The sequence below is a fragment of the Fusarium flagelliforme genome (genome assembly GCF_020744385.1).
Source record: "Fusarium flagelliforme strain FIESC 12 MPI-CAGE-AA-0113 chromosome Unknown B0J16scaffold_9, whole genome shotgun sequence".
NCBI classification, from domain to species: domain Eukaryota; kingdom Fungi; phylum Ascomycota; class Sordariomycetes; order Hypocreales; family Nectriaceae; genus Fusarium; species Fusarium flagelliforme.
This window is the reverse complement of record NW_025763511.1, coordinates 283,075-307,962: the sequence shown is the minus strand read 5'-3', so window position 1 is coordinate 307,962 and position 24,888 is coordinate 283,075. Positions and strand designations below refer to the sequence as shown.

The window sequence follows — 24,888 nt, the reverse complement described above, 5'->3', positions numbered from 1 at the left end:
AAACCGTGGTATGAAATATGCAACGGCCATGACAAACCATGATGAGCTACTGTTGTCTAGTAAAAGTATAGTTGGTAGATGTGTACCTCAATGAACACATACCCCACTGCAAAGAGAGGGTATATACGAGGGCCAGAGAGCATGCAGCAAGAACAAAGTGGAGTGAGCGTGTACCCGGGGAGAGGCTGTTATATTCCAGATCCTCCAATATCTAGCAAACCTTGGCTCTATCGAGCATAAATAATCTGGTACTATCTCCGCCAGCTGCAAACCATATTGTCCTGTCCTGCAATCGTTTGTTTGGCGTACCTAGAGGAATCGTAACCCGGTATCCAAGCACATACTCATTTACGAAGCAAAATATTGAGTATCGCTCTCCCGAACCGTCTGATAGGTATAGAATCTTGACTAGCTTGAGGTTGACGATGGTAGCCATTTAGAGGCTGCATCTCCTCTTTGCCAATTCGGTTATATCAACTCCGAGCGTCTTCGAGGTGGTTCAAAGCACGCTAAGCGATCATCCTAACGATCAGGGTACAGCGGTTATCCCTAATATCCCAGTATTAGTATCCCAATATTAGCAATCGTTTTCGGGGTTTAGAAAAGCATGACATAATCTCATACTAAAATCTAACGGTCTCCATTTCCTACTTATTCCAGTCCAGTGTGTTTCCGGATCCTCTAAATCGTGTATTAACCAGTAGAGTTGTTGAAATGGGAAAAGGTTACTTCATGCATGTAAACGTCATCTAATGTCACCACTTCAAGGGTTCCTGCTGCGATCTTTAGGCAGAATAATGGCCAAAATGCGGAGTGCCCAGATGCCACATTACTTTCGAGGTTTTGTAGCTTTGCTGGGTGATAATTATTGGAAACGACTCGATCTTTGTGGTTGTCTGTGCTTGGTTCGTTAATACCACCAAGTTGAGTTTCATTGGGAGGGCTTGGAAAATAGTTGTACAAGTTAGTCAGAGTATTGCTGCACAGCCCGTCCTCGAACATCCTGGGTTTGTAAGAGATGAATGTGTAAAAGACTGGTATCGCAAACACACACCAATGGAAAGCCTCAAATAATCAATTAGGGACAGTTTCCACACCTTCCGAGACTTTACAAGAAGAAAATCGGTAAAGAGAGGTAATCTATTTGAAGCGAAGTATTTACGGAAATAAATCTAAAGTAACGGCTTATACCTAAAGGCGTCCTAGATACAGGATTGATAAGGTCGACGGCATAAAAAAGATAGCTAAGGAATCGAAATGCATATGCCAAGGTTTAAGGTAATGCAGTAGGCACTTTGTCTATTTCGCTAACGGTCCATCCGCTTGCATAATAAAATCCACCACATCAACCACTCCACTGTTTCCGCCATCAAGCAGCATCCTTTCAACCTTGGCATATATACTAGGGAGAGCTTCGATCTTTATATCCCAAGTTGCAATCGGATGCTCCATGATATGGCTATATGCTGGAGTGTGGAATGGCTTACCATGTTTCGCTACTCGGTCGGCTAGGATATTGCCCTTACCCTTGTGGCTAACACCATCTGTTCTCCCATATTCGAAAGGAGAAATACCTAGCAAAAGTGGTCCTATGGGATGCAAAGATTTAGTAGTCCTTTTGAAAGTGACCGCAAACCCCTCGGTCCTGCTTGTCTTGAACATTAATGATTGTTCTTCGTCACCATCGGCATCTTCCTCGATGCGGAGGACTCTATCGCCGCATCTGTAACGCCACGCCGGACCGCTGGTTGTATTTGGCCTCTCTATCCAACTAGTCTTGATTGGAGCTACCCAGCGTCTAAACAGGATGTCACCGTTGCGGAGTTGAAACGGTCTGAAGGGTAGAAGGTGGCGTTGGCGTGTCCAGGCATCGAAACGCACATGACTAACGAACAAATCCACAAGCACAAGTTCGTTCGTGCGCGAGTAGTAGTCGTCACCCCAAGAATACAACAGCAGTCCGATAAGCTTACTTCCCTTATTCCCGAAACGACAGAGCAGAATAGCAAGCTCGAGGTCGTGGGGCTGAGCAATGGCTATGTCATCCCAGTATGAGATAGAGGGAAGCTTCTTATAAATCACGAGGTTGATAAGGACGCCTTTATTAACCAGAACCGGGGGATTTCGTCGGTCTTGATAATGTGCGTACCCGTGGTCCACCGGCCGTATCTCGGCGAAATTCTCAAAATCGGCTGGAGTCTTAGCGAAGAGCCCCAGAAGGGGTTGCCGATGATACTGTTCCTTCCATGGGGTGGGCTTCGCGCCTAGTTGTTGACTTCGATCAATAAGTTCAGCAGGAGAGCTAACAATCTTACCCCATGCAAACAAGGATTGGTCGTGGGTGGCGTTCATGATAGCTTCTTGGAGCCTATGGAAGGCTTTATGGCCTTCCCCATATATAAGAGGAATATTGACGTCGAAGATGCCCAATAAGCAGTAGGCAGCGTCTTCTACGCGGGAAGTGTTCCGACTAGAAGCCCAAGACATCCTCCTTGCCACGCTAACACTATCCATATCTCCACCCTTGAGAATGTGCTCATCTATTCTAGTGATAGATGAGAGTAGGCCACAAAGATCTTCTTTGGACCCAATCTTCTTCCAATCAGTCGAGTAAAATTCGACTTTAGGAGGAGCGATTAATTCCTGTAATGTCCATCCCCGAGTAAACCAACGAGAGGGGTATAGTCGTTCGCCAATTGTTTCTTTGTCTGTACACCAGAGCACATCTTGCAAGTAAACATAGCAAACCTGTGCGTTCCTGTACCACCCGAACATTGAGTTGATGGCCTCGCTTAGTTCAGCGCTACTCTTCTTATCGATACAGCACCTATTATAACAGTTTAGTTAATGGATTGGGTCAAGGATTGTAGATGAGCATACGTATCCACCCACACCCAGTCGAACCCATGGCTGGCAGCTTTCTGGGCGAATTGCTTGATTTTTTGGTAACCTTTCATGCTGTTGATATCTGAGGTCACGATATCTGAGATCACCAGGCTGTCCCACTGCTGGAGACTGACCTCATCTTCGTCCCAAGTATGGGACAGGATAGCATAGGGTGGCACTTCGTCATCGGATACAAATTCTTTCAGCGTCCAGTTGTGAGCATTTAAAAGCCTCATTTTGAAGATAAAGATCGAGTGAGTAGCTAGTGAAGGCCAGGAAATTAAGCGAGGCTAATGCGGGGTAAATTAAGCAACGCTCGGCCACCATGCTAGGCAGCAATACGAAAGCACTAGGAGAATTATCTTTTTAAAGGATAAAACATGCTTGATAAGCATGCGAAGTTTAAAGCCCATTAGGTGATTAAAAGCGAGTATCTAAATAAGATGAGTTTTTTTATATTCTCAGATATCCCTACGTCTATTCTTTAGTGTACGAATGGATGTTATAGCGTAGTTGAGCCTTAGAACGGGTTTCCTGATTGAATATGTGTAAGGTCAGTGTCCGTAACCCAAAACTCAACATTAATAACTAATCATTATCCCATTTATGTGTGATCACAGCTGCAATAGATCTCCCTCAGCAAAGCTGGTGGGATTAAGAAGCTCCTAATTAACATCTGCAACAATATGCCTAACGACAAAGCACGGGGGCGTTTCACACCAAGTCGCACAAACCTCGTGACGATACGGGACAGTTTATCAACGCTAGCCAAATTGGGGAATCGTCACGCTCTCCAGAGATGTACTAATCCATAAGAGGAAATCGTCACAGTTGAACGGTGCCGGCATTGTTTCTTGAGTTTAACAAATAGCTACAACAGAAATACGGATGTAGTCATTAAAAAATGTTTTATCTCCATACTTACCAATGGCTAAGCTTCTGGAAAGAGTTGTGCAGGATAAAAAATCTTGGTTGTGGTCTTGAAACCTAAGTGCCGATTCCCTCCTGGAATGGCCCTCGCTGTTACTAGGGAATATTTGGGTCCCTACTGGTTTCTCACAAGGGGGGGTGGTCCTGGCGTGTGATTTACTAGAACCGTCCGGTTGCTAGCCTTCTACCGCTCTATATTCCTTCCGCTCTTGAGCGTTCTAAGGACCCGGACAACTATTACCTACCATCCTTCGCTCTTCACTCTGGGCTTATATTCAATCACTAGCAGTATTAAGAATGTCTTGTATATGTAGAACGAATTTCTTCTCTTATACACAAAGAGCTATTGCCACATAAAGTACCGTTTACAAATCAGGGAAATGAAGAGCCATTCTTGTATAAAGTGACGTTTTTAGCTTGTCTCCTTTTCCTGCTGTCAAGAAACGTCTGAGAACTCCAACGTTTGTTTGCCTAGAAGTTGAAATGAATACCTCCCGTCCTAGAACCCCACTGGTTACCCCTGCAAACTCGGGTTGAATAACCCTGCACAGCAACGAGCTGGTTAGCACTTTCCTTCGTTAGGGTCGATGTTGAAATAGTAGTCGCCATAGTGTTGGTTTGATCCGTGCGGGCAGCCACCCTTCTCCCACTGGAAATTGGCGACACAGTCATGGTATGGGACATGGCCGTTGTCGCCACCATTGTTCTGAATTGCCAGCTGCAGCTGCTTGTCTCCGAAGGTGATGCACCGAGTAATGATTTGGCCTGCACGAAACTTCCTGAGGTCGATATAGTCGCAGAAAGCGGAAATGGTCCTGTCAACGTCTCCTGGGAGGTCACCAAAGGTGGTGCCTCTGGGATAGCAGCCGGCATGGACAAGCGAGACAGTGGCAGCAAGGACTGCGAGGACCGACTTGGAGGCAATCATGTTGGCGACGAGGGATAGTGTTATAGTTGTGGTTTGTGTTGTGGCTTGTGAAAGCTTGAGAGTTGAGAAGCTTTGGAGAGAGGGTGTGTTGCTGAGTGCTTAGGTAATGAAGATGGTGATGGTGATGGTGGATATAAACCTTTGGATGTTCTCAAGGGTGGAGGCCCATTATATACACTTTCTAGGAGCTTGCCAGCTTGATATCTTCGTTGAATACCCGACAATTCGCACCTGACCGGCTAAGACATATATGCATGTGAGTCGGATTTGGAGGCATCGGAAAAGCAGGATTCCCGAGAGTGACGCACATATCACTGCCCAACAAAGGGGGAGTCTAGAGCTGATTTTCTCGCATGATAAAAAAGCTAGGCTAAACGGAAGGAACAAGCGTCAGAAGAGCTTTACTACCAATACCTTGTCAAATTGTGTTGCTGGAGTAAGCAGAAGCGAAGAAATAAGCTGACTGTGTCAGGACCTTGACAGCAAAATACTGGGTAGTGATATGTATGTTACTCTCGGGAATCCTGCTTTTCCGATGCCTCCAAATCCGACTCACATGCATGTATGCCTTAGCCGGCCAGCTGCGAATTGTCCGGCAGTGATATGTGCGTCTCTCTCGGGAATCCTGCTTAACATAGCCGACAGATCAGTATCTGACAGTCTTGATTAAGCTGTACGATTTCCTCCATTACTGCTTGATATCACCTCTTTGATGACGGTGATAGAAAGTAAAGAGCGAAGTAGTCTTATTGGTTTTCTCTGTTGATTGAAGTCCCCTTTCCCCTATGTCGCGCTAACCCTAAGTTGGCGCTAGCTAACCCCAAGTGTGGTGTTAGGGTTATTTTGGGCCAATCAACTACACAATTTCTACCTAAGCGATATGAGCTAAATCTCTATCATCTCTTACCTTTTGAGAGTGGCTGAAGTTACTTCCGTGATAATACGACAGCAACATAGATCTAAAACAGAAAAAAATGCATTTCTATGTTATTGATGCATATAAATAACCAGTTAAACTATACAAGGCGAGAAATTCTGGTTGTGGTTTTAAAAACGTAAGTGCAGATTTCCCCTGGAGTTAGTCTTTTTATTTTGCTTTTGTAGCTGCTGAATGTAAAAATATTTTGCAATAAGAGAGCTATTACAGTCTCTTTTTGAATAACTTCTTTAGATAACTTGTTAGTTGTTATTTCAAAGAGTCCTCTGTTATTTTAAGCTGGCGAAGCCTATTTTTCAGTAAAGGGTGTCCATTTCCTCACGTTTAACTTGCACTTCAGGATGCATTAGTACAAGACAGCTTACGGAAGCTCGGGAGAAGGCTTCTCGCGGACGATATACTTGAACAGTTATCGAAGATCAAAAATAGATAAGCAACCTAAATTGTCTAGATCAAAGGCCCTTGACCTAACTTTCAAAGACGCTCTAGGAACTTTGATGTCTGACTCGAAAAAGCCAGCTCAAACAATTTTTAAGCCGTGAGGCGAGAATATGTGAAACCTAATCTCGTAATGCTTTCCTAGTAAAATACATGCGAACAATGGCTTTGGGGGTCACTTGGGCGATTATTTAGGGCCAAATACTAAGGATCGCAAGGCTATGGGACCCTACGAATTACAAGTCCTTCTATTGGCCTTTACCTTGGATAATATTTATCTGCACTGACTAGACTAAAGGTGTTAAGCTGACGAACCTCATTCAAATCAACCGTTTCAAGGAACTGGGCTATGTTTAGCAAGTATTACCGTTTAATCGAATATGACCTTCGGACTGCACCCTTTAGATATTTGTATTCTATGAAACTCTATTGTCTCGTATAGTATCTCATCGGGATGAAATGATATGCTTATCCGGCAAAAGCGTTAATCGCGTCGAGTAATATATCGACTATCTCTTGAGGCTTGCTTAGCATCAGCGAGTGACTGCTTTTAACCTCACGCAGCGCCACATCAGCTCCAGCATCTTGAGCTTCCTGCATATAAATTCTCTGCACTTCAACCGGGAGAGCTTTGTCTTCCTTCGTAGCGACATACCAGACTGGAACGTCTTTCCATCCTTCGTAGGCAGCATCATACCCTTCGGCCAACGCCGACAATGCTTGATTTGTAAGCTTGCTTACCTAATGCTTTCTCTCTTCTTCTGGAAGATTATGGTAGAAAAGCTCCCTTGCGTCAACTATAATAGGGCAAAGATTGTTCTCATAGTCGGCGTTAAAGAATGGTGGTGGCTTACCGCCGAAGCAATCCAAGAAAGTTAAGCCAGTGATAGTGAAGCCTGTTGAGACCATGAACAGTCCGATCACATGGCCGGTGGCTGTATCGGTAGGCGAATCCTCGTGATTTCGTGTCAGTCCCTTGATTGCGCTAGCGCCCACCGCACCGCCATAGGTGTAACGGTTGCACCTAACCGTTAAGCCACAGTGCAAAAGATCGGGCTATAACTGCTATCGTAGCAATTTCAGTAGTGCTTACAGCTGCTTATAGAGCCTTATAGCGCTGTTACGGTAACCAATCGTAACAACCAATCAGACCATTAAGCGCTGTAATGGTTGCACCTAACAACTACGCCATGGGGCAAAAGATTGGCTAATAACTGCTATTGTAGCAATTACAGTGGTGCATACGGCTGCTTATAGGAGCGTACGGTGAACCAAGCCGGAACAAGCGCCCCTCTGTCACAGAAAGTGAAGCAGCAGTTACATTTAGAGTCCTTCTTTAAATGAAAGGGGAAAATAGGGGTGATGGGCTAATTAAAATGCGCCAAATTCCTCTTTCACTTGAATTTGGAGCTGCAGTAATTATGTAGGGCGCATGGGTCTGTCGGTTTTGCCTATAACCGAGCCGGGTATCTTGTGCTTATTCTGGTGTCCTTTTTGCCGTTAAGAACCGAGCCTGATTACAATCCTACTAGAGCGTAACTCCTTGTCTAAGCAGAGCCCTATCTCTAAAGCAGCATATTTAAAATAAGACTACCGTTAAAAGCCGAGCTATATGCGCATCTTACCTAAATAGTATAACGGAAAGTGCAGCCTCAGCGTAATCACTTAAGTCATATCGTTTCCTGTGATTACAAAGCGCAAGATTCTATTTGCATTTGGAGCTCATGGCGATGTGAACTCGGGTGAGTCTAGGCCGAGAATACTTGTCATTTGTCCCAGTGTCTACAGACAACATCGATGATAGCAGGTTTTCCAGAACGCTCACCTGATCCGATGCGGCACATCTCAAGCGAAACGGGTACTGTAACCGCTATTGATCAATTTTTATTGCTCCATTTTCGGCCCCCAAATTAACCCCCTGTCTTTCAGGATTCAGGCCCCTGCGTCAACTGTAACTAGTAATAGCTTAGGGCCTCTTTATTGGAGGAAGATGAGCTTATGGTGCAGCTTGTTATCAGCTCTTCGTCTGACGCTTGGGCCGCCTATTCAATAATGCCGTTGCTATGACAGGACTTTAAAGCACCGACTATTTCTCCGGAGAGGACCCCGCTCTTTCTCCTTCTTATACAATATTTCCCTCATACTCGGAGCAATACTTTGGCGTTTTGCAAATACCCAACAACCTTCGTCAATTCACTAAACAATGCGTCTCTCACGGCTTATATGTCTTCTGGCAGTTCCTAGTCTGTACCTATCCACCGTCTCTGCGGTTCTTGACCGGTCTCGCTCCCAGTTCAGAACATGGTTCCCCACAATAGAAAAATATTCCAAAGAACATTGGATGAAGGAAGATTGCCCTCGACAGTTCGAGGCCTATTTCGATGAGAACCTAAAGGAAGAACCAGGTGATCACAGGTACTCAGGTGAGCTGTTGAACTGTATTCTCAATGTCTATGGAGAGGTCAACAAGGCAAACATGGCCGTCACGGCTATCCTACTGGCGCTTCTTCCCGGAGGTCTGGTACAGTTCGGACCTAGCATGGCTGAAATAAGCCTCCTGAGTACCCGCAGACCACTTCTTGCCATGCTCCTGGGCTTTGGACTGATGTCACCAAACCCTACCGAGTTTGAGTACGAGGCCATCTTGGAGAAAGCCTCCAACAATAACGAGCCCCTCGTGCCCCTGCGGATTCTAGATGGGCGCTCCTTCGCTGCAAAAGCTCTTGTGTCTCTTGTTGAATATGGCATCGGGTTGGCCGCAACGGGGAACCTGTTCTGGGAAGTCTATAAGTTCACATATCACGCCATATCCCTGGCCCCGATGGTCGTCTACATTCACGGTTTGCCAGAGACATCCATACTGTTTGGTTGGGCTTTTCTGAACATACCTATCTATCTGCTAAGCTTTGGCGTCTTCGCCTTGACCTTCCGCCGGACGACGCCAGGAAACAATCTTGTTAGATTGATCGTTGATGAGCTGACTCCTTGTGGCCAAGGCCGAAACCACACAGTCAGGCGTCGGGATAACAGACTGTTTCAACAGAACCTCCTCGGGGCAGCTGTCAGAGTGATTGGGGGTCTTCACATCATTCTCGGTACTGTTCTCATTGGTAGCATTGTTCTTATCCCTTTGGCAGACTCCCTGCCAGTTATCTACACCTTTGTATTCGCGGCTTTATTCACAAGGGCTGTCTTGGTTTACGAATTGAACGGCCTCGCGAGAAAGACAACTGTGGAGGAGAAGATGCCACGGGGAGCTGATGCCGAGGCCAAAGGTCTTCTATGCGTCAATTGCATCCCACTGAACCAAAGGGACATGGAAGAGTAATGCAATCTCATTGAGAGGATATAAGAGCTATCCTTATAGACCTGGAGGAGGGATGATCTAATTGAACTTAGATAGTCTTCAGAACGTTTCCCATCAGCTGTTTTAACATCATCATTCAGTACATAAGAACTGAAACTCCTCACGTCATCTATACAAGCTCAATTGTTCTCATATCTTGAACATCAGCCCAGTATTCCATGAAGGAGAGAGATGCAAGCCCAATTCTTCTATACTCTTGGAACCTTCCCACACGGCCTGTGGGCTCCAGTATAAGCGCAACTCCTACCAATGCTTTCCCTGTAAGATCCGATAAAGGAACATGTGCTTTTCCTATTAAGAGGCAAGGGTGATGGTTGCCAATAGTCTTAATAGACCTCGCGTCATCAATGAATAGAAGCCGATCCACTGAGAACCCAGGGTCTAAAGCAGTAAGGCTTGTGACGTTGTCTGTCCATTCAGCATTGGTGTTGGAGCCGAATTTGAAAATCAAGCTTGGGTCGGATAAATCTATTCCCTTGAAAATGCCACTAATAATCAATCTTGCTTGGAGTATTTGACCCGATGTCTGCGGACCATTTGCCGTGACTGATCAGGACTTGACTTTTAGCATTGGATTCCAATCATTATTGTCCCATACGAAGAAGAATGAAACAGACCGTCTGGTGGCCCAACACCATGACGGTAGATCAGAGCCCGGGTCGGGCTCTTCCGTTTCCCGGGCCATCCAGGCCAGTCCTTCTGGAATAGCCAACTCCCATATTCCGGCGATGTAGTCCTGTGGAAAGCGGCCTTTGATCCGAGTCGCAATTCCTGACAAAGCTGGGAGCTTGTCTGTATGGAAAGAAAAGCTTGTCGAAGAGTAAATATCTATAAATTGATACCAAGATCTCATGATGTCATGTTCCTGGCGGTTATCAATGTCTTTGAAGGCAGAAATAAAGTCTTCACCTGTATCGCTATAGGCAAGAGAGTCGGTGTCGCCGGGATTCGTCTCTGTAACCCGGCTTTCATGGCATTCCCATAGCAAATAACTTGCGCCAAAGTGTAGTATCCTCTTTGATAAGACCCTTTCTTGTATGGCCCATCCCCTGGTTCGAAGAGCAGCATTTCGTATGGCTGGAGCCCATAATGGAGACGGTGGTTGAATGATAAAGACATTAGTCTCGCCCCTATTCGTGTTTTGTTTGAGAATAACCGGCTCCGGGTCAAACTCAAGTGCCGGTCTTCGTAGAAACAATCCTTCGCTGGATGATATAGCCCCGGTTGCCGCGATCGTCAAGGTGGCGTTTTGATAGTACTGGCCAAATCTAGCGGCTTCATAGGACCAGTCAGCTCTATGTTGTGCATCATCTGGTCCTTCGCTTTGCAAGATGCAGAGGGCATCGACCCATAGGTATCTGATCGATAATTTCCTTGTGAATATAATTGCATCCTGTATTGTCTTTGCAAGCTTGCCCCAGGGCAAACATCTGGTCATATCAGCGAGATTGGAGGCTGTAATCTTTGCGAAATCGTGGCCAGATCCCCATGCGTAGCTCAAAGCAACATAGTTAATACCCCCAAGGGGATGAGTCGGTATCAAGAGCTTTGGGGCAAGTCCTTCGTCCTTAGAGCCAACATCAATTACTCTTGTTGGCAATGTCTCTGCTAGATGTTGATTGTCAGGCGACAAACAACAGTTGGTGTGATTGGTGCAACAAGTTGCTAACCATTTTTTGGCTAATGCAACAGCCTTTTCAACGCCTTCATCTGAAGACAGATCGGCGATAGAACTCGAGGTGCGTGAAGAGCGAGCTTTGACTAATGCTTCGGTTTTCTTATTCACGATCAGTTGTTCACCATGCCACACGCTACTTTCTATTGTCTTTCCGACACCAATTGACAACAACTCTGGCTTTATTGGGTCTTGACCAGGGGAAGGCAGCCGGTCGTCGCGGAGAGGGCTATAAGACCATATCTGGAGGTGAATGGGAAACATCTTCTCTGACCAGGAAACAAAGGTGTTATAAAAATATGACTGGTAGATGATTTGGCAAAGCTGGCAGTCATTCTGCGCTGAGTTTCGAAGAGCATGGATGTTGGGGGCAATGGTCTGAGCGCGGGGAAACGAGACTTTTTCTTCTGCCTCAGCAAAGTCTTTGACAAAGCGCGAACAAGCAGCACACAGACGCTGTGCCATACTGATTGGAGATTATAGTGATATTATTTGAGAGAATCAGGCTGAAATTCACATGCCACTTGCGTTCCGATTTTATACACCACTCGGAGGTTTCCAAGCACGTGATGCTTGTCAGGCGCGAAAAAGCCGCTGATTGGCGAGATGAATAAGGATGTTGTCACGGTCAGAGTTCAGTATACAGGTGGACGGGGAACGCTTCAGGCGGAATCGGGTCTATTAGCTACGGATAGGCACTGCAGGCAGGTCAGGCTCTATTGACAAGACGTAACTCAAGGAGCTACGTTCAGGATCTATCTGGAAGTCGGTCAGGAATCTAGCTGATAACGTATCACTACGTGATACTGACCCACTAGCTGGGTCTAGGGTAGGCTGGTCTGGTCTGGTCTTAAGCTGTGACAATAATAGAGTTTTTTATATAAACTAAAATATTTAAAAATCTTATAAATATCTTACAAAGTATTATTATCCATACTATTATTAAATATAATTTCTTTAGATTTTTAGCTATTTTATTTAGACTTTAAGCTACTATAGGGTAGGCTGTTTTTAGCTGTAAAGTATATGTTACGATCCAACGAGTAGATTAGTCACCCTGCATACGCCCCCACATTTTCCACCAATCATGTTATCAGAACATTCGACAACGATCAGTGCCAAGTCTACTCGATCAGCCCTGATCCCAAGATAACCTCACTGATCACCTACAACCACCCAAGTATATATACATCCATTTAGCATTAGTTAGTACACTTAGCTCGACAGCTATCAATAAGATTTCTTTACCTGAATACGCCTAACCCGCCTTATTCACTATTAAGAGACGTGACACTCCGCTTTGCTCAGTACTACGCCCTACGACTCTGCCAACATAAACTTAGAACGGACTAGTTTATCCCTTGGAAAACCCAACCGTCACAGTATAGTGTCACGCTCACTTGCCTGTCACGCTCGCTTATCAAACACGTTAGTCTGAATCAATTAATATATGATGTTTGCATTAGTAATCTAGCTATATGCTTTAAGTAACTCTGCGGGATGGAATACCCCGCACAAGATACAACTTAGAACAATCAATCCAAACATTTTTGTTGCTGCTCACCACATTCACTTTAACCCTTTAAGTACGCTCAGTGCGACAGATCTTTCTTCCGCGTCATTCTCGGTAGCGAGGAAAAGGCTCGAACCACCTAGCGATCCGTGCGAGTTTCTGCGCCACTACTTTTGAGCCACCTCAAGCCACTTATCTGCGCCACAAAGCCACAACGCCTTCAGGAACGAAGGGTTCTTCCTTCCGTGCCCCGTTGAAGGACCGGGGTTTAGTCTCACCGCCGTAATGAAGAGCGACAGCCAAAGGCGGGGAAACTGACTGACCATACGGTTATTAACGTATCTCGTATGTAACATTGCTCAACGTCATTTACGCCATTTACTTCTGTTATATTTGCAAATGACATTGTGCGCGACATGCGAACGTGTAGATTTCTCTACCCTCCTTACTGCCTGCCTTCAACAATGTCGAGATAGACAAGCAAATGCCGACAATTCTGATACCCCGCTCCTGTCATCCAGAGTTAATCACCACCCCGATATATTCGAGATCAAAATATCTGGTCGGCATTGCGATCTTTGCAAAGTCATATTTAAAGCCTTCGAGAAAAGAAAAGTCGCTGATCCGGAAGAGGCAAGAGGTTTACCGATCATCATCCGTGCATCTAGCAACAAGATCAAGGTGTGCTACGATGCTGAGGAAAAATTAATTACGTTATGCTGCCTTGATATATACATGGACGAAGTTGATGGTAACTATAGCCTTCGAAGGATGTATGAAGAAGACTAATACCGATCCACAGTCAATAAAATTTTCCGGCTTTACAAGATCAAAGAGGACGATTCGCCACCTATTCTAAAAAAGGATGAAAAAGATCCCCGCTCCATAAAGTCTCTCAACATCGCCTCCGGCTGGTTGAGAGACTGCATGAAAAACCATGACTCTTGCAAACCCCGATCGGAATATCAAAGGCCACCAAAGCGATTGATCAACGTCGGTAATGAAACTCAAGAGCCGTTTCTAGTGGAAGTGTCTCCCTGTTCTCTGCAGCCAGAATGGGTGGCTCTATCCTACTGTTGGGGAGAAGAAGGAGAAGAACAAGGAAAACCCCCGTTGAAGCTTACCAAGAATACCCTGAGCAAGTTGAGTACAGGAATAGCTCTAGATGAGCTCAGTTTTACAATCCAGGATGCGATTTTGGTTACTAGAGCTTTGGGAATACCCTACATTTGGGTCGATGCACTGTGTATTATTCAACAAGACGACTCAAGAGACTGGAACGAACAAGCTTCGAAAATGGATGAGATCTATGGGGGTTCGACGGTAACTCTTGTTGCCGCCAGTTCAAGCTCTGCAAAGTATGGATTTCTGAAGGAACGCCGAATACAGTACATTCCTGTTTCGAGGCCTCCCCATCTTGCTGGAAGTTTGATCTCCACCCGAGCTCCTGCAAAAGTGTTCCTCTCGGCAGAATGGGATAAGAAGAAAGATGAACTTGATGGGCCCTGGAGCAAGCGAGGATGGACAATGCAAGAAGGGCTACTTCCCCGCCGGCTGCTCTACTACACGTCTTCTCAAATGATTTGGAAATGCTGCGAAGAAGAAAGTTTCGAAAGAGGTGTAACGAAACGCTTAGAGGACGAGATGGCTAAATTTTCCGCACACTCTCATGACGTAGGTTTTGGATCTGGGTGGCTCTGGAATTGGGAAACGTTCATGAAGTTCAAAAGATTTCCAGACTACATTCCAAGTCACCTAGATTATCCGCTGCTGTCGGACCCGGAAACATTTCGCTTGTGGTACGATCTAGTTGAGGAATACACTCAGAGAAAATTCACAAACATCAAGGATCGTCTTCCAGCAATTTCGGGTCTTGCCAAAATATTTGGTAGCACGATTCGAATTCAAGAGTACAGCAAAGAGTACGCAGCTCGGCTGTGGAAGGCGGACTTGATCCGAGGGCTCTTGTGGCATGTCGAGGGTGCGAAACTCACTACTCGACCACCTTCAGACAAGACGCAAGCAATCGATACTGCCATTCCATCTTGGAGCTGGGCTAGTGTTGGTTGTACAATTGTGAGGAACCGCCACAAGGACAATACTTCGTTCCAAGCTTTAGCTCTAGTAAAGGATGTACAAGTCGACCTCGTTGACAAGAAGCACCCATTTGGTCTTGTCAAAGGTGGTAGTGTCAAGATTAGTGGTCCTATCAAGAAATTACCAAGACTTTACCACGAGGAATGGAGATCAAAAGACGCAGCGATCTCAGAACTTGAGCGGCATATTTCGGAAGTCATTGAGAATGAAAGCCTGGGTGGCGTGGAACACAAATACTCTTCCCCACCCTGGGGCCATTTCGCGGCATTGCAGATGCTCGATGATATGCATTCACTAGATCTGCTTGTGCTGGAAACCACTGGCGATGTCATCAACGGCATCAATGTGTATCGTCGTGTTGGGATACTCACGCTTCAGCGTCTTTCTGAGGGAGATAGGGCATCACCAGATCTTATTGCTGGGTTAAAGGAGATTGAAAATTCCCGTACCGCGCGGCTAGGTCCGAAGGAGGAGAGCACAAAACTGCAAATGGCCTCCAAGCATATAGTTATGGAGCTGGGAGAACGGTGGAATCCGGAAACTGTAATTATCATCTAAATGGGATCATGAATGCCGGACAGCAGAGGGAACTCAACAAATTATTGTACGGACGGAGTAAAGAACCTAACAATATTCGAATAGGGGATGTGGGCTTGGAAGATAGGTTAATGTGACTGGCTTGTTATTGGAGACTGGAGAAGTCACGTTGCTACACAATAGCGGGTTACATAGATAATAGTTGGCACTTGCAGTTCGTACACTCGGATGAATACATGACGTCTAGTAGGGGCTGGGATTATTCCTTGGTTGATTTAGACTAAGGGTAAAAAGAACGCTGTAGGTACATATCTTTAGCGTGTGAGGCCCAAACGCCTCCAGCGCTTATGATCACATGCCAAATGCCTCGAAATCGCCTATAAAGCCAGTGCCTAGCATCCCGAATCAAATCCATTTCATCTACACTTCCTTCCTTGACGAATGCTGGTCTAGAATCTGTCATCAAGGTACCCACTACAGTGCCTCAGTCAAAGCTGTACCTGTTTCTGTATTCTTTGATCGACCATCAGGCCACCAGAAACCGAGACAATCTTCTATTTCTTTTTACTGCCCTTGCAGTTGGCGATTCGTTGTGGTGTGTCCCGAGTGGCCTTAATGTCGCAGAGTGGGAAAGGAAAATTGCCAAGATGGAAGATACAGAATATAATGAACATGCACTGTGCGAGTTCAAGACATACAAGGCAGTCGAGCAAGGACTGGCTTCTATTGTTCATTGTCTAGAGGAGGAGTCACCTGCCATGCGATGTATGGCGGCTGCCCATGCTTTGGCGTTATTCCCACGCCGTTTGGATATGTTAGTGCCGCCTCTCTCGAACCTGCTCAGCCGGGAGACCTGCAACGTTGTGCGTGGTACAGCTGTGCTTAGCCTAGCCATATTATTTTCCCCCTGGATGAAGATTCGAGGAAGAGCAGCAGTATATGCGAAGTCCAAGGCCATTATGCTGCTAGCTGCAGCAAAGTTATGGTTGACAATGTTTTCATGTGGTTTTGTGCCCTTGCGCTCATAACGCTCGGTCTAGTGCAAGAGGAGTTTGTTGAGAAAGCAGAGCGTTGGCTAAGGGGTGAAGCGTACCGAGCTTCATTAGAGGTAAGTATTGATTCTGAAGCGGAATTTTCTATGTATTTGTTTGAACTAGCTACAATGGTACCTGAAAGGACGCAAGCCCACCTTTAAATATACCAACCAGCAACTTCCGGATCCGTGCTCTACCTTGGTTGCGAAGGGTTTGATGTTTTATCGTGCAGTTCTTGATGCGCCTCCTTGATTTTCACATTTTTGTCCGCCAGGGCGACACAACCAAGAATCAGCCCATATTGCTGCCAAATACGCACTCGGTTGACAGACGCCTCAGGTAGGTCATCTCGCTCACGATGGCATATCTAAGATTCTACATAGTTGCGAAAACCATGCCACTCTTGGAGCAAGATTTCCTGCTTCGCGTTGTATGGCGCCATTATTTCCTCGCGGCGTTGGCGGTTGGGAGCTCCGACTGCTTCACTTACTTCCTCTATCTCTGCATCTTCTACGATCTAATCCCAAAGTGTATCCTCTACTTCCTTACTTGTAAGACCGACCGGGAACTCGGGTGGCGTAGACCGTATGGGACAGAGAGGGTTCCACGCTAGGGGCTGGTTAGGCGATGATGGGTGCTCACTGCCCTGCAAAATCTCCAAATGGGAATCCCAATTCTGATGCGTCACGAGTAGTGGCCCAGGTTTTATTTGAAGACCATACCCTTTATCTCATCGCAATTTAGAAATGCTTACAGCCCGGGTTGAGACTAAGATTAGACCGGAATATATCAGGTAGATCCGTCCGTGGACTCGTATGCATCCAGATTGGCCTAGTTAGACTGTTTGTTCACGGGATTGTCCACAGCCCGGAATTAGTGTTCTTCACTCCTGCGACGTTAGAAGAGGTATCTGCAACCGCATTAGTGTTAATTTTTAGATGGACTTCATTTCCAAAGAGGGTTGTCGAAGATAGCAGTGTAAGGGGGTTTTGGGGAGCTCGTGACGGGAATCGGCAAGGACAAAGCTGGAACACGAATATCTAATATACTTTCTTCCAAGCAACGAACCAGGAGAATCTTTCTTCCCAATAGACTTTCTGTTGAACCCACTGGTATAAACCCGCATAATTGCGGTCGGCATCTCAAGGAGGAAGAAAGGGTCTGGCACCATATTACTGTCGACGACTGGGGACTGACAAAGTATCAGAAGCGTGATGCACAAACTGGAGCAATATGCGTAACTCTCTCTATTGCCTTAAAGTATATATTCATTTTGTTTGATATCGCTGAATCGGCTATAAGTGGTTTTGTGTTCCTCTACAGACCTAACCTGCACCCAATTCTGGTGATCTTGAGACTCTGGGTAATGTTTAATTTGGTCGAGATTTAAGGGTAGATATCACAGGGCCCGTGGCTTAATCCATATCGACGATATCGAGACCAAGCGGAAGTGGGACAGCCTCAGAAAACGGAAATGAAGCTCGCAAAATCCTGTCTTTACTCTATTAAAGAATCAAGGTGAGCTCATGCCAATCCACATGCATCAAGTGACAATTCGAAACGCCGTACATCCAAGGCCAACCTGTTTAAGACCCAGCATTAAAGGCAGAAGTCTTACATCGTGTCACCAATCAGCGAGCCACTTATCATTTCTCAAGTCGGTGACCGTCACCTCTTAGGTCTCTGAAAGGTCGTCTCCGAGTTACTGGCTAGTTTGCATCCTTCTCTAATGACCTGATATCATCTGCAGCTGTATAGAGATCGCTATCTTCACCAGATATCGAGCTATTGGTGCTGAGTGGTGGGAAGAACCTGGCAGGGGATGGCAGTGGAACCGGTACCAGCTTCTCTGTGCGCCATGACAGATACTTAATCCCGATAGGGCATGATCCTTTGGTTATTTTTGTTTCTGAACCACCAGGAACGGAGCCAGAAATCCACGTAGCCACTTTTTGATGAACTGTCTCTTCCATGCTTTCTTTCGGCCTCCCAATCTCAGGCTCAGCAGACCGTAGAATATCTTGCTTCGGCCGCTTTGTATCCACCACTACTCTAAAATGATCGTGAGGGAGGACACCAAGTCCGCAGGGTTCCAAGAGCTGCTGCCTAATGTCTTGCTGATCGTCATTCCAAACACAATCCAGCTCAATATAGCTGCTTTGCTGACTGCTATCAATCATCAGATCCTGCACTTCATTATTATTACCCCTAGCTTTGGCTGGAATTCGCTGACGCAGATCTTGGTATTGATCCGTTAGCGGCCTGTAGCTGATAGAGGACCCGGATGTTGTTCGTCGACGATACCGAGCGAAATCTGATGGTTGCTGAGAATTATCTCTAGTTTGGGAGCTTAATGGTGTACAAGCAGTTTGTGAAAAATTGGTTGGATCACCTGTTAAATCAATGCAGAAAGGTGCGCCGCTATAATATGTGATAGCACCTTCGTGGTGTTGCCGTCTGCCAGCCGGCCATGCTAAGTTTCCCAGGCCCAAATTTGACTTGCCAGAGTTATCATTATTCGCGGCTGTAGCAGAGGAAACCGACCCGCCCCGGGAAATACGCCCTAAAGAAGAATTTTGCTGAGCAAACAGTGGCTTGTAGCGGAAATTCTCAACTCGAGTGCAAAGCTGCGGATCAAATGCAGGCACATCATTACCTAAGCCACTAAGTTGAGATCTATTGCTAGTGAAACGGCTTATTTTCTGGCGCTCCCGTCTCTTTTCCGACTTATCGACATTACCGACAGAAGGAGTTTCTGACGTGTTGTAGCCAGAGATGTAGCTACTGAACTTGGTATCCTTGGACCCGCCTTGCCATAGAATCTTATGTCCGTCAGTGGATAGCTGAAGTCTGGTGCTGTTTTCAGATACGGCCGAGCGAACAAAGTCCGTTGTCACATTGGTCAAGTGCAGCTGGGCCAAGTTGTACAGCAGATTCAAAGACACCCAGCCTTCAGCGTCTAGGTCGACGCCCTGGCTACTTTGCTGTCTAGGTAATAGCTCGGGCGCCAGTAGGTCCAAATGCCGGATGTAATCCACGTTCTCATACGGAACCTGAGCACGATCAGGGTCCAGATCGCAAGGTCGCGTTGCTCGTTGTTTTGGCAGAAGCAGGAGTGGGGGGAACGACTTGGTACCAGAGACCGAATCTTCATCATTGCCTCCGGTCTTCATGCTGTCTTTGCTGGTATCAGAAGGTGAGACAGAGTTACTTAAATGACAGTCGTTTCCCCGAGTATGAAATTGCTGTTCTGGAGGAAGGATTCTCGCTTCGCGGATAGGCTCATGTCTATCAGTGGGTAGTTCGTGGGCAGGTGATTGGTCCGTCACCTGTCCATCTGCTACATCGCCCACCATGATGAAGCTACCACCCGGCCGCACAAGTGGTGTCTTCAAGATATCGGCAATGTAATCTCTGCCTGTAAAGAGCTGTTCGAGACGACGAACAACGAGACTCTTCCGCTCCCTGTCTGTCATGATTGCATGTTGTGGGTACAGGCCGTCCGGGACATCTCGCAGATAATCCTCAACCTCGCCCTTTGATGGTTGAGTTGAAGTCAAGATGGGGTGGTTAAGAGGGGTCCTTGAAGACTCCCCACCAGTCGACATGGAGGCATAAGCGGAGTCAGTTGGTCGGAGGCTGGAGTTTCGAGAGGAAGGAGCACGTTTACGCTGAATTCCAGATTCGGCGTATGTGTGATTGCGGTTGTGTGGCGATACCCTTGTTCTTTTTTGCGATGATGACCCCTTTGGAGACCCGTCAACATTAGTTGCAAAATCTCCCAATATGGCGTCGAGCTCTCTCTTTTTCTTCTGGGGCAGCCCATGAACCCTTATCTCAAATAGCTCGTCTTTATAGAGCTCGGTAGGACCTGGTTTCTTATATCGCTTGAGTTCCTTCTTAAGCTGTTGAATCTCAACTGTTAAGTCGTCGATAATACCGCGGTAGTCATGGTCGTTACTGCTCTGTGCCGTGATGGGTATAGAAGGTGCAACCTGGTGTCGAGCGTACAAGTCTGGCTTCGCATTCCAAGTAACAGATCCTTTTCGGTGACAAGGGACATTAACTAGAGCTTCATGTCAGTTTCATGTAAACTCTATGAGCCAGCCAGAGGTAGTTCATACCATTCATGGCATTATCATTAGCGATTGCATTATGGCTCCATTCATTATGCCACTCTAGTGGGTCATTTGATCCTGTTACATGACCGCTGGTGAGGGAATTGATATGAAGAGAATGATCGGCTGGTGATGGCGGGCTCCCAGGTGGACTGTTTGGATTTGTAGGCATCTTAGCCGCGTGAGCATACGAGAAGTGGAGCAAGACCCTAATAGGACTTATTAATCTTCGAAATGGTAAGAATTTTCGCGTATGATCATCGTCAGACTTTCACATCTCGAAAATCATCCAATACTGTCGGGAGACGTCTAACGATAGTCTTCCGAGTCAATCTCTCAGTAATGGTAGTAGAGAGCCGGAGTCGCGGCAAGGTGGTCCAGCACAGGATGAGCCTAAAAACGATGCGCCCTCCAGAGCGTAAGTGATATAACAGTCGATGAATTCGACCGGCCAAGAGTCGCCGAAGTTGCAGGGGAGACGGCGATAAGTTTCATATACCTAAGTATTAACCTCGTAAACTCGTACAGCAGCGATTAATGATAAAAAAGGGCCATGATGCTCGGTCGCGGTATCGCGCGTAGTGCGTTGAAGAACGTAAAAGTGCGGGAAGAATGTGAGGGAGGTCTAGGACCAACCTCTTTGCTTCTGGCACGGGTCACTTGCCAGTGATCCACCGGCTAGTGGGGGTGTGGAATACAAGTGGAGGATCCAAGACCCCGGCTCCGCGAGACAATCCAAGAACCTGGCTCCGCGAGAGAAAGTCTAGACCTTGACATTATAAGCGCTATGGACGGTTCGGGATGGACGGCAGAGCAGCTATCGCTCAAACCAGAACCTACTGGGCCCTTGTCTGTCGTTGTCAGTAGCTGAGGCACTAGTCAAAGCTCCAGGCCACTGCAGCCCAATGTGCACATGGCGCTGTCGTAACGCGTTGAAATTAGATTCTGGACCAATCAAGGGCGTCAGAGCTCGAACGGAGTTCAGCTCCGTTAGCTTAAAGTCTCTTCTTACATAATACAGTGGGGTCGCTTGGGAAGAGCTCCGCACGGTGAATTTAATTGGTCGGAACTTGCTCCCGGGTAGATGCAAACGTTTCTGCCCTAATCCTAACTGCTGCTGCAAACCCCTGCCCACGTCTCAAATGCTTGCCTATATCCGATTTATTCCCAAATATTCATGCTATAGCGACATATCTTTCCCAGTTCATCCGACGGTCTGCGCGTAGGTCACACGCGTGTGTGAGAACGCGTACTTTATCTTTCATACCTTATCCACCCTATATACTTTAATTCTTATCCAAGGTTTATTTCCAACGGTCTTAACAAGCTTATGTCATCGAACGGCTACCTGAGTATAATTGACCTTTACTATGGGACTTCAAGATCTCTTTTACTACGATCCTCCTCGGCGTATCATTGTTTGCAAACACTGTGGTGTTGTAACGCCAACCACATCGCCCAGCATGTCCCGACAGCCCCCACAATTCGCTGTGTGCCTTCAAGATCGCTGCTATTGAAATTGAAAAGCTGCCCTTATTTGGTAGGACTACTGATAAAAGTGTATCTTTCTAGAGCCTCTGATATTGCAAGGCCCCTAAATTTTTATAAGCCGGCCGCAAAACCTGTCATTCCTGTACACCCGTCCCACCGAAACCTGGGTTCAAGTGTCCGTCACATCTTGATCCTGCCTCAAGCATACTTCTACCACTTCTTAGCATAGAATCTGACCTTTTTCTTCTGTACTGCAGTGTCATTAAGAAACCTGACTTTGAGTTTCGACCCGTTGGGCCACCAGAGGTTCTTGTTGGCTGCTAAAAAGCCTGGCCTTCCGTCCTGTGTAATCAAATTGCTGGGAGGAGGTTGTCTGGGCTCTGGTATTTTGGATTCAGCCGAGCAGCAGGAAAACATGACAATATGTTGAGAGATTTTGTGGATAAGGTAAATTCTTGTCCCCAAAAATGATTATACCGTTGGAAAATATTTCTTGTAGTATTTCTCACGGAACTTGTCCCAATATTTGAGCTCCTGAGGTGCATCGGCGATTGAAAAACACCATGTATACATCCTTATTAGCCAGCCAGCATACGTCAATTGGCGACTTTCAACACCTGAACCTTGCATCTTCAATGCCGAGTCTTTATGATCATCTGCCACAAGCTGTTGCTCCTTTTTGGACGAATATGATGGACCAGGCTAATATCGCTAATTGCATCCCGATGTTGTGGACGCGAAATATGAGATGCAACAATGCTGTATCTGCCGATTGCACTTCTGCATGCGGTGATCCTAAATGCTGGAGTCAATGTGGTGATGGAGATGAGAAAGACTATTATTTCGATACTTCTTGTGCTGACTTTGACTTCTCCCATGCTGCATGCTGTTTCGAACCCACTTGCGCCGACCTTGAGCCATGCGTCGATGTCTCTTATCAAGAGGTTGTGATCCCCTGCAATAATTCGCATTGCGTTGGTACTACTGTTTCCACTACACCTTCTTCTGTCTCCGTTACGACCCCCTCGGCCGAGCCTGAGCCCATGGTCAGCGCCATCCTCGGTCCAACCGAACCAGGTCGGGGCGTTCCTCTGGACATCGAGTCTGCAACTGGTTATGGCCGTAGTCTTACTGGCGATGTCAACCAACACGTCGGAAATACTTATGCTAAAAGAAAATGCGTATCTTGATAAATCTATAGCGTCATAAGAGTATCATCTTTTGTTGAATTCAGTCAAGTCGATTTGTTGGGACCTTGCACTTGCCGTTATCTCACTTAAAAATGCCTTGGCTTAAGCACGTGCGAAACCTGGCATGTGACCTCAGGTTGCGATACAAGCAGACCACCATTGCGCACGTAAATTATCAAAAGAAATCAGAATTTTTACAACAGATCCATCTCATGAGCTGTATTCGGAAGCGTGTAGAAGCTTGATCATTCGTTTGTCGCTGTTCATATCTCAACCCCAAGTAAGATCTGGGGTCTTAGACTAGGTGTCAAAGAACCAACACAAGTCTTGTTTAAACTTTGAGCATAAATTGAATTCCTAAGCCGAGTTCCCGTCAGTCATTGGCAAGATCTCTCTGCTATATGTTCGAGCAGTTGGCCTGTAGGGCGTGCAGGACTACTTGAATCTTGGGCAGATGGCTCCCATCATTTTAAAACAGAGGGCATTAGGTGATAAAGCGTGACGGAACTTGACTCTAGTGCTGATCCTACTCCGGAGGTGCGAACATCTGTGGTAATACAGCTGCCGTTTTTAAACATTATGACTATGTAAGCTGTATAGTTCCTATTGCAGCCGAAGGGCCCTAAGGTTCCTAGCATACCGAAGCCTATCCTGTAACGGATGGGGTATCCTTTAATGCTATCGAGATTTTGGTTCTTAACCAGGCGGGTTGAGTAGCTAAATCATAACAGCCCACATCTAGACGTTGTGTTCCTGCTTCGTTTCACGAGGCTCGTTCTCTCGCTGGGCTTCCATCTCTTGTTGAAGGTGGCTGTGGCTAGTCAACTTCAGCTCGCCAGCCTTCCTCTCGGCTGATAAATGCTGATTGGCATTTTCGTCAAGATTGCTAGAGCTTGGTACTGAAGACGAAGGGTCTGATATATCCCGTCGAATGGGGTGTTCGCTACCAGTTGTGACAGTACCTATATCGGAAGACCTGTGAGCTTGCATGAGGGCAAAATCACCCGAATCGAAATACTTCCTTCCCTTCCATTGATTGTCGAGTCAGCTTGATTCTTGTTGGTTATGGCCGTAGAACATTTTTACTAACTTCTAACTGGTGATGAAGAAGGTTCCCTCTGCTGGGAACTATGCCATATCGGCCCAAGAGACGCTTGTTCTTGACTGTATTGAACTCGGAGGTTTTTGGCTCATCCATAGTTACAATCCGGTATGGTGGATAAGTGAGTTGCTGAAGTGGAGAAGAGGATAAAGGACATCTTATGCTCAGATGCTGTTAATATAGTGACCCTCAAAAAAACATTTCTTGTTTGGAAATAGAGGGGTCAACGGTAGACCCCCGTACTTGAGAACAGGTGACGTAGCGCCTGCATCAGAGCATGTGTCAACTACATACCATGTGCTTTACTGTGGGTACTGGCCCCTCTCGCACAGTATGCCAGTACGGTTCTCACGGGGTACGATGCTTGGGACCCCAAGGGCTTCGGTTTTGCCGAAGCTTATGCTCGATTGAAGAGTTGATCTGGCTCTGATCAATAATGTATTATAATAAAAACCATGGAACGAGATTATGTGACTTTCTAAGGTACAATGTGGATATGGGAAGACCGAAGAGCTTCCTCAACAGTTTGGGAACAGTCACTTAATTAATTTGCCATCATTTCATGGCGTCATCAGCATTTCAAGGCCGTATGCTCATAATATGCTTATGGAGGCTTTTTGAGCATCGCAATCCAACAGGGGGCGT

General features: G+C 46.3%; 8 protein-coding genes across 8 annotated transcripts; 4 read left to right on the top strand and 4 right to left on the bottom strand.

Annotated features, from left to right (window-relative positions):
- Positions 1–1,184: 1,184 nt before the first annotated feature.
- B0J16DRAFT_312457 (heterokaryon incompatibility protein-domain-containing protein) lies at positions 1,185–3,135 on the bottom strand. The gene is made up of 2 exons (XM_046125050.1): positions 2,881–3,135; positions 1,185–2,827 (listed from the first exon to the last, which is right to left on the bottom strand). Exons 1-2 carry the CDS (start codon positions 3,120–3,122, stop codon positions 1,300–1,302), a joined length of 1,770 nt encoding a protein of 589 aa, XP_045977398.1. The 5' UTR covers positions 3,123–3,135; the 3' UTR covers positions 1,185–1,299.
- A 5,460-nt stretch (positions 3,136–8,595) lies between these two features.
- B0J16DRAFT_276914 (uncharacterized protein) lies at positions 8,596–9,447 on the top strand (the record flags this gene model as incomplete). The annotated part of the gene is made up of 1 exon (XM_046123776.1): positions 8,596–9,447. One exon carries the CDS (start codon positions 8,596–8,598, stop codon positions 9,445–9,447), a length of 852 nt encoding a protein of 283 aa, XP_045977397.1.
- Positions 9,448–9,595: 148 nt separating this feature from the next.
- Positions 9,596–11,644, bottom strand: B0J16DRAFT_365612 (uncharacterized protein; the record flags this gene model as incomplete). The annotated part of the gene is made up of 3 exons (XM_046130031.1): positions 11,157–11,644; positions 10,049–10,859; positions 9,596–10,012 (listed from the first exon to the last, which is right to left on the bottom strand). The coding sequence occupies exons 1-3, from the start codon at positions 11,624–11,626 to the stop codon at positions 9,596–9,598; spliced, it is 1,698 nt and encodes a 565-aa protein (XP_045977396.1). The 5' UTR covers positions 11,627–11,644.
- A 1,340-nt stretch (positions 11,645–12,984) lies between these two features.
- Positions 12,985–15,615, top strand: B0J16DRAFT_376685 (heterokaryon incompatibility protein-domain-containing protein). Its single transcript, XM_046130782.1, has 2 exons — positions 12,985–13,425; positions 13,477–15,615. Exons 1-2 carry the CDS (start codon positions 13,074–13,076, stop codon positions 15,327–15,329), a joined length of 2,205 nt encoding a protein of 734 aa, XP_045977395.1. The 5' UTR covers positions 12,985–13,073; the 3' UTR covers positions 15,330–15,615.
- Positions 15,616–15,775: 160 nt separating this feature from the next.
- On the top strand, positions 15,776–16,594 carry B0J16DRAFT_406794 (uncharacterized protein; the record flags this gene model as incomplete). The annotated part of the gene is made up of 3 exons (XM_046132987.1): positions 15,776–16,122; positions 16,200–16,416; positions 16,466–16,594. Coding segments are annotated over 3 exons (693 nt in total), but the record flags the coding sequence as incomplete, so codon positions are not given.
- Positions 16,595–17,891: 1,297 nt separating this feature from the next.
- Positions 17,892–20,874, bottom strand: B0J16DRAFT_201042 (frequency clock protein). The gene is made up of 2 exons (XM_046122968.1): positions 20,467–20,874; positions 17,892–20,408 (listed from the first exon to the last, which is right to left on the bottom strand). The coding sequence occupies exons 1-2, from the start codon at positions 20,630–20,632 to the stop codon at positions 18,052–18,054; spliced, it is 2,523 nt and encodes an 840-aa protein (XP_045977393.1). The 5' UTR covers positions 20,633–20,874; the 3' UTR covers positions 17,892–18,051.
- Positions 20,875–22,449: 1,575 nt separating this feature from the next.
- Positions 22,450–23,190, top strand: B0J16DRAFT_201024 (uncharacterized protein). Its single transcript, XM_046122967.1, has one exon. The coding sequence runs from the start codon at positions 22,515–22,517 to the stop codon at positions 23,139–23,141; it is 627 nt and encodes a 208-aa protein (XP_045977392.1). The 5' UTR covers positions 22,450–22,514; the 3' UTR covers positions 23,142–23,190.
- Positions 23,191–23,691: 501 nt separating this feature from the next.
- B0J16DRAFT_351549 (camp-regulated phosphoprotein family protein Igo1) lies at positions 23,692–24,442 on the bottom strand. Its single transcript, XM_046129197.1, has 2 exons — positions 24,232–24,442; positions 23,692–24,167 (listed from the first exon to the last, which is right to left on the bottom strand). Exons 1-2 carry the CDS (start codon positions 24,337–24,339, stop codon positions 23,880–23,882), a joined length of 396 nt encoding a protein of 131 aa, XP_045977391.1. The 5' UTR covers positions 24,340–24,442; the 3' UTR covers positions 23,692–23,879.
- Between the last annotated feature and the right edge of the window lie 446 nt (positions 24,443–24,888).

Excerpts from the sequence above, each read along its gene's own strand:
- B0J16DRAFT_201042 (XM_046122968.1), bottom strand. The coding sequence starts at position 20,632 with ATGCCTACAAATCCAAACAGTCCACCTGGGAGCCCGCCATCACCAGCC. Across the intron at positions 20,409-20,466 it reads TAATGATAATGCCATGAATG|TTAATGTCCCTTGTCACCGA; the intron begins GTATGAACTACC and ends ATGAAGCTCTAG.
- B0J16DRAFT_376685 (XM_046130782.1), top strand. The coding sequence starts at position 13,074 with ATGACATTGTGCGCGACATGCGAACGTGTAGATTTCTCTACCCTCCTT. Across the intron at positions 13,426-13,476 it reads ATACATGGACGAAGTTGATG|TCAATAAAATTTTCCGGCTT; the intron begins GTAACTATAGCC and ends ACCGATCCACAG.
- B0J16DRAFT_312457 (XM_046125050.1), bottom strand. The coding sequence starts at position 3,122 with ATGAGGCTTTTAAATGCTCACAACTGGACGCTGAAAGAATTTGTATCC. Across the intron at positions 2,828-2,880 it reads GACTGGGTGTGGGTGGATAC|GTGCTGTATCGATAAGAAGA; the intron begins GTATGCTCATCT and ends CTGTTATAATAG.
- B0J16DRAFT_351549 (XM_046129197.1), bottom strand. The coding sequence starts at position 24,339 with ATGGATGAGCCAAAAACCTCCGAGTTCAATACAGTCAAGAACAAGCGT. Across the intron at positions 24,168-24,231 it reads TTCTTCATCACCAGTTAGAA|GGAAGGAAGTATTTCGATTC; the intron begins GTTAGTAAAAAT and ends AATCAATGGAAG.
- B0J16DRAFT_201024 (XM_046122967.1), top strand. The coding sequence starts at position 22,515 with ATGTATACATCCTTATTAGCCAGCCAGCATACGTCAATTGGCGACTTT.